Genomic DNA, 12060 nt, shown 5'->3' with positions numbered 1-12060 from the left:
AAGGAATGAAACATCCTTTTTGTCAATAACATCCCATCTGCATGTGACAAAAGTAGCACTAGAAGCTACGACTCCTCACTCCTGCCAGAATGCTCTTTCCATCATCAAAATGGAGCCAGGCAGTAAAGATCAACACACAACATCTAGAACATACAGCTCACATAGGGTGAGAAGTTTGTATGTAGCCTTAGAGGGAGAGATGATGCTGGAGAGATGGGGCTGGGATTACAGAGGACATGGAGTGACGAATTGAGGCACAGACATACGTGACTAGACCAAGGTCACACAGCTATTAAGTGGAGGATCGCGACTTGAATCCAGGCAATCTGGCTCGAAGCGAGGTTCTGACCACTTGGCAACAGTTCCTGCCCATCAACAGTAACCCATTCCAGATCCCTGCACTGCGTGTGGGCAAAATCACACTGGTGACATAAAACGGTTTCCCAGACCACCTTCTATTTTAAATCTAACTCCTGGTCGGGAGTTGCGAGAAGATCCACAGGGCCAAGGCGGGGCGGCGGGCAGACACCCACGCGACTGCAGGGGATCAAGAAAGAACAATGTATTAAAACGCCTCGCCCAACGCCTGGCAGCCGGGACGCTCTCTCCGTGTCCGTTCTCCCCGTGTCCGTTGTTAGTTCAGGTCTAGGGCCGCTGCAGAGGGACAGACTCAGGACGGACGCAGGGCAGGGGCGGGTGGCGCCTCACTTGGCCAGGCAGCGGCCGCAGAAAGCGCCATCCCCGGGAGGCACCGCCGTCTCCGCCCCCGTGCCTCCTCGCCCAAGAATCGCACGCCGCCCATTGCCTGAAAGGAGCCCCCTCCGCGGGGTCCCCCCGAGCCCGCGCCGTCCCCGCCCTCACCTGGCGGCCCTATGTACTTGACCACCCCCTGGGTCTTGAACACTTCTCGGGCGGCCAGCAGCGCGTCCTCGTGGTGCGCCGTGTAGAAGTCGCCCCGGTCGAAGAGGCGCACCGTGGTGGTCGGCTTCTCCGGCATGGTCTGGAAGAAGCGCACGAAGCCGATCTCGGCCGCGCTCTCCAGCTGCAGCGTCTCCTTCGGCAGCACCGCCATTTCGGAAACTCTCCACCGCCTGCCAGAAAAAACTGCGCGACCCCGCACCCGCTAAGCTGTTTCCCGCCTCCCTTCCCTCCCTCCCGTGCGACGTCCGGCCTCTGCGGAGTCACCCAATCAGCACCGAGCGCTGCATTTCGGTGGGTGGGAGTCCGCTGCGGCAGCCAATCACAAACGGACGCGGCCCAGCTTCCCGCGCACGCTGGTAACTGTCTACTGCGCATGCTTGAGCCTAGGTCGCGCGCCGACCCTGGCAGACAGCCATCGTTAAAAGATTTCAGGTGCTGGTGACTTTTTCTGCTGCATCTGAAAGGAATCCAGGTGGATAGATAACTAGGGAAGGCGGCCGGGTGGGACGTTTTGGCTCTCTTGAGTTTATTATGAACCCGGAAGTATGAGTGAGATCAGAAAGAAACTTGAAAACAAGGAAAAACTAGCCTTTCTTCCCGTCCTAATACATTTTTTTTTAACTGCACCTCTCTCTGAGCAGGGAGTAATGCTTAGAATCGTTGAATCATTATATTGTACACTTGTAACTAACATAACACTGGAGTTATACTGAAATTAAAAAATAAAACCACCCCTCTTTCCCTGTCTCCCTTTTCCTTTTTAAGCAAACTGCCAACATCAAGATTACAGGTTTCTTCCACAACCTCCTTATTGTTCTATACTAGCCATATTCTTTCTCGTTTCTCCTTGACTGATTCATTCATTTAAAAACATTTATGTGGCCTTCTATGTGCCAGCCTCTTCTAGAATCTGAGGATCACTAGAAATGGAAAGAGAAAAACCACTGCCTTTGTTCAGTTTGTATTCTCATGAATGAATTCAGATGATAAGTAAATTTATAGTAAGAAAATTGTTAGAAGATAACTGTATAGGTGGAAAATAAAGATGGGGTGAAATTTTTTTTAATGTTGAGCAAAGATCTGAAGGAGGTCAGAACGCATCCTGCACAGTTACCTGCCTTAGGAAAGGTATCTACTCTCCTGTTTGGCTCACTCTTTACCCAAGGAAGCAGCTCCAACCCTGATTCAACTGCAGAATTACTCCAGGGGCTTTTCAAAGATATACCTGGGCCACATCCACATACAAAAGCTTGGAATTTATGAAGGTGGAGTTTTGGGATCTTTTTAAAAACATCCTTGGGTATTCCCGACAATGTTTTGAAACCAGTGGCCTACAGTTAAAATTCAAATATCTTGGAAAACAGAAAAAGTTTGGATCTCTGCTGACTAATTTTCCCACAGACTTAACATCTCCCTCAGCCTGCAGTGCTCTCGCCTCTCACCCCAGGTCTGTTATCTGGGCCAGTAAATTCCTCTTCTAGGGCGCCTAGTCCGTAGAGCCCGAGACTCTTGACCTCAGGGTCCTGAGTTCAAGCCCCACATTGGGCACAGAGCTTACTTAATAATTAAATTTCCTTTACCTGTCAAGGGTTGTGGCTTCAACACAAACTTGTCTCTCTGCTCCAGAATGGCCCTTTCCTGTCTGTGTAGCAAATTCCCAGTCATCATTTTGTCTTCGATCCCAAATGTCTCCTCAGTCCAACCTGCCCAGTTTCTGCAGGTGTCATCAGTTGCGTTATCTTCTGGAGTACCTACCACCTTATTCATATTATAATATTTTCTGCATTGTTTTATAATACCTGTTCACTTCTTTTACTAAACACCTGGAAAGGACACCAATGAGTTTTTATAGTTAATGATAATGACTAATGTTCATCACCATTCACTGACAGGTGTCTTCCTTATTTTTACATGTGTTAACTCTTTTAATCTTTGAAACGCTAGGTATTAGGTACTATTGTTATTCTTATTTTACAATGAAGCAATGGAAACTTGGAGATGTGAAGTACCTGGCCCAAGATTACAGAGCTGGTAGTAAGTAATACAGTTCTGTCTTGTTCCAAATTCTGTATGCTTAACCGTCTGTGTGCCATAAGGCCTGGCACCTATTGGGTATGCACTGTCAACAATAGCCAAAGTATGGAAAGAGCCCAAATGTCCATCGATGGATGAATGGATAAAGAAGATGTGGTATATAGATACAAGGGGTATTACTCGGCAATCAAAAAGAATGAAATCTTGCCATTTGCAACTACGTGGATGGAACTGGAGGCTATTATGCTAAGTGAAATTAGTCAGAGAAAGACAAATGTCATATGACTTCACTCATATGAGGACTTTAAGAGACAAAACAAATGAACATAAGGGAAGGGAAACAAAAATAACATAAAAACAGGGAGGGGGATAAAACAGAAGAGACTCATAAATATGGAGAACAGAGGGTTACTGGAAGGGGGTGTGGGAGGGGGGATGGGCTAAATGGGTAAGGGGCACTAAGGAATCTACTCCTGAAATCATTGTTGCACTACATGCTAACTAATATGGATATAAATTTTAAAAAATAAAATTGGAAAAAATCCACTCTAGATTGTGAGCTAAAGCCCCATTTCAGAATATTTGTACAGTTTAGGGGTGAAGCACCATGCTAATCAAGATGGATCTCCAAAGCGTGAGCCTTCTAAAGACCATAACCGTGGTGGTTGCTCCTGGGCAGGGGGAGTTCTACCAGCAGTTCTGAAAAAGATAATGTGTTTGAAACCTGAGTTTTATAGTCTGATGTCTTTAGCCATTCTTTTTGAGACATTATTACCATTTCTTTGTTTCTTTTTTAAGTGTATTTATTTATTTTGAGAGAAAGAAAATTCAGGTAGAGTAGAGAGAGAGAGGGAGACAGAAAGAATCCCAAGCAGGGTCTGCACTGTCAGCACAGAGTCCTATGTGGGGCTTTAACTCATGAACTGTAAACTCATGACCTGAGCTGAAGTTGGACATTCAACTGACTGAGCCACCCAGGCACCCATTAAAACCATTTCTGAGAGACTATAATGGGCATAAAGTCCAGAAAATTCCTCCAGAGGACTATCAGCCTCGGCAGAGGACAGTGACTTTTAACAAAACATAGAAGATACCTAATGATCCTTTGCTTTGTATCCAGGCTAATAACAATGATCCTAACATGCTTTTTTCCTACAAAGTGTCTTTTTTTTTTAACGTTTATTTATTTTTGAGAGAGAGAGAGAGCATACACCAGGGGAGGGGCAGAGATAGAGGGGGACAGAGGATCCGAAGCAGGTCCTGTGCTGACAGAAGAGAGCCAGATGTGGGGCTTGAACCCACTGACTGAGAGACCATGACCTGAGCCAAAGTTAAATGTTTAACCGACTGAGCCATCCAGACATTCCCCTACAAAATGTCTTTGAGAAGAGGATTGAGCTCAGACTCACAACCCCGAGATCAAGAGTTGCATGCTCTTCCCACTGAGCCAGCCAGGTGCCCCAAGAAGTGGGTTCTTTAAATTAACCTGTTTAAACACAAGCTTGAAATAAAACTTTGACATGCACTTGTAATGAATTTGTCTAAGAGTTTGTCTTAAAAGCATCTTTTTATTTATTTTTTTAATCTTGTTTTAAATGTTTATTGTTTACTTTTGAGAGGCTGCAAATGGGAGGGGCAGGGAGAGGAGACACAAAATCTCAAGCAGGCTCCAGGCTCTGAGCTGTCAGCACGGAGCCCGGCGTGGGGCTCAAACTCACGAACCCTGAAATCATGACCTGAGCCAAAGTTAAAGTTGGACGCTTAACCAACTGAACCACCCAGGCGCCCCAAGAGCATCTTTTTTTTTTTAAGTCATGTGCATGGATTCAATGTTGTTGGAGCTCAGTGCAGTCTGCCCCAAGATATGCCACAGTGGAATGTTGATTGCTTTAAATTGAAGTTACTGAAAAAGCAGCAATGCAAGAAGGGCCTCTTGACCCTTTATCTCCCTGAATGCAGGAAATAAGTCTCCCATGTGAAAGGTGCCCCCCACATCACCTGGAGACTGAGAGTAGCATCCGTATCACCAGAGGTGGGAATTCAGGGCGGAAGAAGCCTATATAAACAAATCTTGTCGTTTTTACTAATTTACTACCCCAGCCCAAATTCTGGTTAGAATTCCTTTACTAATTGAAACTCCCAAACATGTTTTCTTTGTCCTGTCAATTCCTCACAGATTTATGTTTCTTTGTCTAAAATGTATAAACACTGCATACATTTGTCATTTCCTTTGGTCTCAGTTTTTTTATTGAATCTCTGTGCCCATGTAATTTTGTTTTTTTCTTCTGTTAATCTGTGTCAATTATTAATCCGACCAGAAGAACTTCTGAGAATAAAGGAAGTAATTTCCTTCTCCCCAACAATATTTATGATAAATTTCTAAAGTTATGTCAAATAGTGGCATCTTACAGAAATTTCATATGTTTTCCAGTCCTACATAGGAAACTATGCATTTCTAAAAATAACTGGCAAGAGAACTTTCATACAAATATAACTGGAAGACATGACATGACTGATAGGGTGCAAAAAATCATGACCCCAACAGGTTTTTTTAAATTTTCTCATATATTTTCCAAATTCACAATAATGACTATTTTCTTTTTACAGTCAGAATAAGTGTTGGGTAAAAAAGCATATGTACTAACAAAGAGGCTCATTAAAGAAATAATAATTACGATTTTAAAACAACCAAGTATAGAAAAGTATTGTGTACGTTAAGGTGCTTTAACCTTAAAAGTAAATTATTATTGTTAATTTAACAATTGAGAGAGAGAGGGAGACACAGAGAGAGGGAGACATCTTCAGAGCAGTCTGATGAATGAATAAATATGGTATAGCCATGCAACTCGATATTATTTGGTAATAAAAGTAGTGACTGCTTCGGAGCAACTGATGAATGTATATATAAAATATGGTATAGCCATGTAATTCGCTATTGCAGGGCTCAAACCCATGAATTGGAGATCATGACCTGAGCCGAAGTTGGCCACTCAACCAACTGAGCCACCCAGGTGCCCCTGGAGCATGTGACTCTTGATATCAGGATCATGAGTTCAAGCCTCACATTGTGTGTGGAACCTATTAAAAAAAAAAAATAAAGCATATGATTATATTATCAGGAGTTGTATAACCATCACCACAATCTAACTTTAGAACGTTTTGTTGCTTCAAAAAAAAAAAGGTATCTTACTGTGGTTGTGATTTAGATTTTCATTCCCCTAATGACTACCGATATTAAGCACCTTTTCATGTTTTCTGAATGTTCTTCTGAGAAACCATTTGCAGATCATATATCCAAAGGGACTTGTATCCAGATATATAAAGAAATCTTACATTTCAATAATAAAAAGATAAATAAACCAATTTAAAAGTGGACAAAGGACCCAAAGAAGTCACTGGTTTTGGAGAAAGCTCTTTGGTTAGTTACTGTGGAGAACAGAAGCTCTATGGATTGAAGAGTTCATTCTGAAAGCAAGATGTGCTTGTTGTTTTAGAAGTTTGATGGGGTGCCTGGCTGGCTCAGTCAGTAGGGCATGTGACTCTTGATTGTGGAGTTGTGAGTTCAAGCCCCACATCTGGTGTAGAGATTACTTAAAAATAAAATCTTTTAAAAAGTTTGATAAAAAACAGACACAGAGAGTTAGACAAAATGAGGACACAGAGGCATATATCCCAAATGTAAAAACAGTACCAAGTAACAGTAAGAGACCTAAGTGAAATGAAAACAAGTAATAATGCCTGATAGAAAATTTAAAGTAATGATCATAAAGATACTCACTGGATTTAAGAGGGACTTCAATGACATCCTTAACAAAGAGATAAAAAGAACAAATCAGAGATGAAGAACACAATAAATGAAGTAAAAAATACACTAATAGAATAAATAATAAACTAGAAGAAGCAGAAGAATGAGACCTGGAGGACAGAGTAACGAAAAGTAATCAAGTTAAGTAGGTGAGAGAAAAAAAAAAAATTAAGCAATATGAGAATAGACTTAAGGAACTCAGTGACACCATCAAGTGTAATAACATTTGCATTATAGAGATCCCAGAAGAAAAGAAAGAAAATGGGGCAGAAAACTTACTTGAAGAAATAATAGCTGAAAACTTCTCAAAACTGGGGAAGAAAACAGAAATCCAGAACCAGGAGGCACAGAGAACCCCTAACAAAATCAACACAAGGAGGTCAAAACTAAGACACATAGTAATTAAAGTAGCAAAAATTAATGATAAACAGAGAATTTTAAAAGCAGCAAGAGCAGGGGCACCTGGGTGGTTCAGTCGGTTGGTCTGACTTTGGCTCAGGTCATGATCTCACAGTTTGTGGGTTTGAGCCCCACATTAGGCTCTCTGCTGTCAACAAAGAGCCCACTTCGAATCCTCTGTCCCAGTCGCTCTCTGCCCTCCCCCACTCATTCTCTCTCTCTCTCTCAAAAATAAATAAACGTTAAAAAGCAGCAAGAGAAAAGAAAACAGTTACATACATGACCCATAACGCTGTCAGCTGAGTTTTCAGCAGAAACTTTGCAGGACGAGAGTGGCATGATATATTCAAAGTGTTGAAAGAAAAAAAATTCTGCAGCCAAGGGGTGCCTGTCTGGCTCAGCCGATTAAGTGTCCTACTCTTGATTTTGTCTTGGGTCATTATGTCATGGTTTGTGAGTTCCAGCCCCACACCGGGCTCTGTGCTGACAGAGGATTCTTGGGCTTGCTTGGGATTTTCTCTCTCTCTCTCTCTCTCTCTCTCTCTCTGCCCCTCTCTGACTCATGCTGTCTCTCTCTATCTCTCTCTCAAAAAAAAAAAAAAAAAAAAAGTCTGCAGGCAAGAATACTGTATTCAGCAGCGCTATCATTCACATAGAAGGAGAGATAAAGAGTTTTCCAGAGGAAGAAAAATTAAAGAAATTCAGGACCACTCAACTAGCTCTACAAGAAATATTAAAGGGGACTCTTTGAGTGGAAAGACCATAAGTAAAAGTAAGAAAAGTAGGGAGCACAAAAGCAGTAAAAATAAGTATATCCATCTCACAACATAAAAGGATATAAAATATGACACCATATACCCAAAAGGTGGGGAGAAGAGGAGTAAAGAATGGGTTCAAACTTAAGCTACCATCAACTTAATATAGACTGCTCTATGCAGAAGATGTTACATATAAACCTAATCAATCAAAAACCCAGTTATAGGGGTACCTTGGTGGCTCAGTTGGTTAGGCATCCGACTTCAGCTCAAGTCATAATCTCACAGTCTGTAGGTTTGAGTCCTGTGTCCGGCTCTGTGCTGACAGCTCAGAGCCTGGAACCTGCTTCAGATTATGTGTTTCCCTCTCTCTCTGCCTCTCCCCCACTCATGCTCTCTCTCTCTCTCTCTGTCTCTCAAAGATGAATAAGTGTTAAAAAAAAATTTAAAAAACCAAAAACCCAGTTATAGATCTGCAAAAAATAAAGAGAAAGGAATCCGAGTATATCACTAAAGAAAGCCAATTAATCATGAGAAGAGAGCAACTGAAGAAAGGAACAGAGAAGAACTACAAAAACAACCATAAAACAAGTAACAAAATGGCAATAAATCCATACTTAATCAATGATTACTTTGAATGTAAATGGACTAAATTCTCCAATCAAAAGACATAAGGCAACAGAATAGATTTAATAATAATAATAATAAGACCTATCTATATGCTGCCTATAAAACTCATTTCAGACCTAAAGGCACATGTACATTGAAAGTGAAGGGATGGAGAAGCATTTGTTATGCAACCAGAAGTGAAAAGAAAACCAGGGTAGCAATATTTATATCAGACAAAATAGACTGTAAAACAAAGACTGTAACAAGAGACAAAGAATAACACTATATAATCATAAACAGAACAATCCAACAAAAAGATACAAAAATTATACCCATTTATGCACCCAACTTGAAAGCACCCAAATACAGAAAGCAGTTAATAATGAACATAAAGTAATTGATAGTAATACAATAATAGTGGGGGCTTTAACACCCCACTTACATCAATAGACAGCTCATCCAAACAGAAAATCAACAAGGAAACAGTGGCTTTGAATGACACATTGGACACATGGATTTCAAGATATATTCAGAACACCCCATCCTAAAACAGCAGAGTACACATTCTTTTCAAGTGCACATGGAACATTCTCTAGAATGGATCACATTTTAGGCCACAAAACACACCTGAACAAATTCAAGATTGAAGTCATACCATGCATCTTTTCTAACCACAACACTAGAAATCAACCACAAAATGAAACTAGAAATCAACCACAAGAAAAAATCTGGAAAGAAGACAAATACAAGTAATCTACTATTACCCAAAGCAATTAACAAATTTAATGCAATCCCTATCAAAATATCAATAGCATTTTTTTCAGAACTAGAACAAACAATCATGAAATTTGTATAGAACCACAAAAGACCCTGAATAGCCAAAGCAATCTTGAAAAAGAAAAACAAAGCTGGAGGTATCACAATTCCAGATTTCAAGTTATACTACAAAGCTATAGTAATCAAAACGGTATGGTATTTGCACAAAATACACATTGATCATTGGAACAGAATAGAAAGTCCAGAAATGAACCCATGATTGTATGGTCACTCTTCGATAAAGAGGCAAGAATATGCAATGGGAAAAAGTCTCTTCAACAAACGGTGTTGGGAAAACTGGAGATGCAAAAGAATGAAACTGGACCAATACCTTACACCATACACAAAATAAACTCAAGATGGATTAAGGACCTAAATGTGACACCTGAAACCACAAAAATCCTAGAAGAGAGCATAGACAGTAATTTCTCTGACATGGGCTGTAACAGCATTTTTCTAGATATGTCTCCTCAGCCAAGGAAAACAAAAGCAAAAATAAACTATCAGGACTACATCAAACTAAAAAGCTTCTGCACAGCAAAGGAAACTACCAACAAAACCAAAAGACAATCTACTGAATAGGAGAAGATGCAAATGATATCCAATAAAAGGTTAGTATCCAAAATATATAAACAACTTAAATAACTCAACACCAAAAAACCCTAAGAATCCAATTTAAAAGTGGGCAGAAGACATGAACAGACATTTCTCCAAAGAAGACATTCAGATGGCCAACAGACGTAGGAAAAGATGTTCAACATCACTCATCATCAGGGAAATGCAAATCAAAACAGTGAGATATCACCTCGCACCTGTCAGAATGGCTCAAATCAAAAACACAGGAAACAAGTGTTAGCAAGGATGTGAAGAAGAAAGGAACCCATAAGCACTGTTGGTGGGACTGCAAACTGGTGCAAATACTGTGGAAGACAGTTATGGTTTTTCAAAAAATTAGAAATAGAAGTACCCAGTCTATGGCCATACCACCCCGAACGTGCCCAATCTCGTCTGATCTCAGAAGGTAAGCAGGGTTGGGCCTGGTTAGTACTTGGATAGGAGAAATAGAACTACCCTACAATCCAGTAATCACACTACTACCCCCAAAATACAAAACCACTATTCAAAAGGATGTATACATCCTTATGTTTATCACAACATTACCAACAATAGCCAAATTATGGAAACAGCCCAAGTGTCCATCAACTGATGAATGGATAAAGAAGTGGTGGTTATGTATATGTACACACACACACACACACAAAATGGAATATTAGCAATACAAAAGAATAAAATCTTGCCATTTGCAACAACACGGATGGATCCAGAGTATGCTAGGTGAAATAAGTCAGAGAAAGACAAATACCCTATGATTTCACTTAAGTGTGAAATTTCAGAAACAAAACAAATGATCAAAGCAGAAAAAAAGAAACAAACCAAAAAACAGACTCTTAACTTTAGATCACAAACAGATGGCTACCAGAGGGGAGGGAGTGGGGGGATGAATGAAATAGGTGACGGGGATTAAGAGTACACTTATTGTGGGGTGCCTGGCTGCCTCAGTTGGAGGAGCATGTAACTCTTGATGTCGGGGTCCTGAGTTCAAGCCCCATGTTGGGTATGGAGATAACCTAAAAATAAAGAGTACACTTATTGTGGTGAGCACTGAGTAATAGGATTATTTTACACCTGAAACTAATATAAAGTTGTACGTTGACTATACTGAAATTAAAATTTTAAAACATTTTAAAAAATTAAAAGTTTGATATGAAAGAGAGAAGGAATGGTAGCTTTTTAGGGAGGTCAGTGGGAATGTTTAGAGGGCTTGGGGGCCATGTTTCAGGATGACAGAAAAGAGTTGTGAAATTATGTTGTATCTATTATTAACTGTTATATTTGTTGAGAAACTTTCCTCTACCCTGTTAGGTTCAGTTCTTGGGAGTGTGTGAATTAAATCGACAGAAGGCAGATTAACAGAAGAAAAGGCACAGTTTTTAAATAGATCACATCCACAGGAGTAGAAAATACTAAGGCTAAATCCTGGATCAGTACTTCAGAGTCAGTAGAAGATGAAAACAACCAGGGGAGACTAATGCCAGTTATGCCAAAGAAGAAAATCTGTAAGCAACATACTAAGAAATGGGACAGTCATAGTGATAAGCTGTGGAGGAATCACATGATTAAACACTGGGGAAAAAAGGCCATTGGCAATTAGTAGTCAGTGTTGTCTTTAGAAGTATAGCTTCAAAAGAGGACAGACACTTGAAGGCATGGGATTGAAGAATGTGCCTTAATTACTGCCTCTTCCATGCAAATTCACCCTTTTGCCTTCTGTGTAAAAATGCACCTGAAGCTTTGTCAGTACAGGGTGCAGGACACACAGTTCAAGAAAAAGGGGGAGTGCGTTCCCCTTGCAACACCTGCTGTTTCCCCAGTTTGCAGAGCCCAGGGCTTCTCCAGCTCCTCAGCTTCCCTGAGCACCTGCTCCCACACCCAAATGACAAAAAGCAGCTTTAAGGGCACATGGGTGGCTCAGTCGGTTAAGCGTTGGACTCTTGATTTCGGCTCAGGTCATGATCTCATGATTGTGAGATTGAGCCCTGTCTCCGAGCTGGGCATGGAGCCTGCTTAAAATTCTCTCCCTCTCTACTGCTTGTGCTCTTTCGGGGGGGGGGGGGGGGGGGGGCGGGGTGGTGGGGGGGGGAGGCAGCTTTACGGAGTGCC

The 12060-nt window shown here is 41.1% G+C and overlaps 1 protein-coding gene across 1 annotated transcript in view; it reads right to left on the bottom strand.

Annotated features, from left to right (window-relative positions):
• Positions 1-1148, bottom strand: part of MSH2 (mutS homolog 2) — an 81164-nt gene extending 80016 nt beyond the window's left edge. Inside the window, exon 1 of the mRNA XM_019415390.2 lies at positions 862-1148. Within this exon, the coding sequence (XP_019270935.2) occupies positions 862-1072 (211 nt within the window). The 5' untranslated portion in view covers positions 1073-1148. The remainder of the gene's footprint in view (positions 1-861) is intronic.
• Between the last annotated feature and the right edge of the window lie 10912 nt (positions 1149-12060).

Source organism: Panthera pardus, unplaced genomic scaffold (genome assembly GCF_024362965.1).
Source record: "Panthera pardus isolate Hobbes unplaced genomic scaffold, ASM2436296v1 HiC_scaffold_25, whole genome shotgun sequence".
Classification (NCBI taxonomy): domain Eukaryota; kingdom Metazoa; phylum Chordata; class Mammalia; order Carnivora; family Felidae; genus Panthera; species Panthera pardus.
Note: the sequence above shows the minus strand (reverse complement) of the source record. Positions and strands in the feature narration are given on the sequence as shown.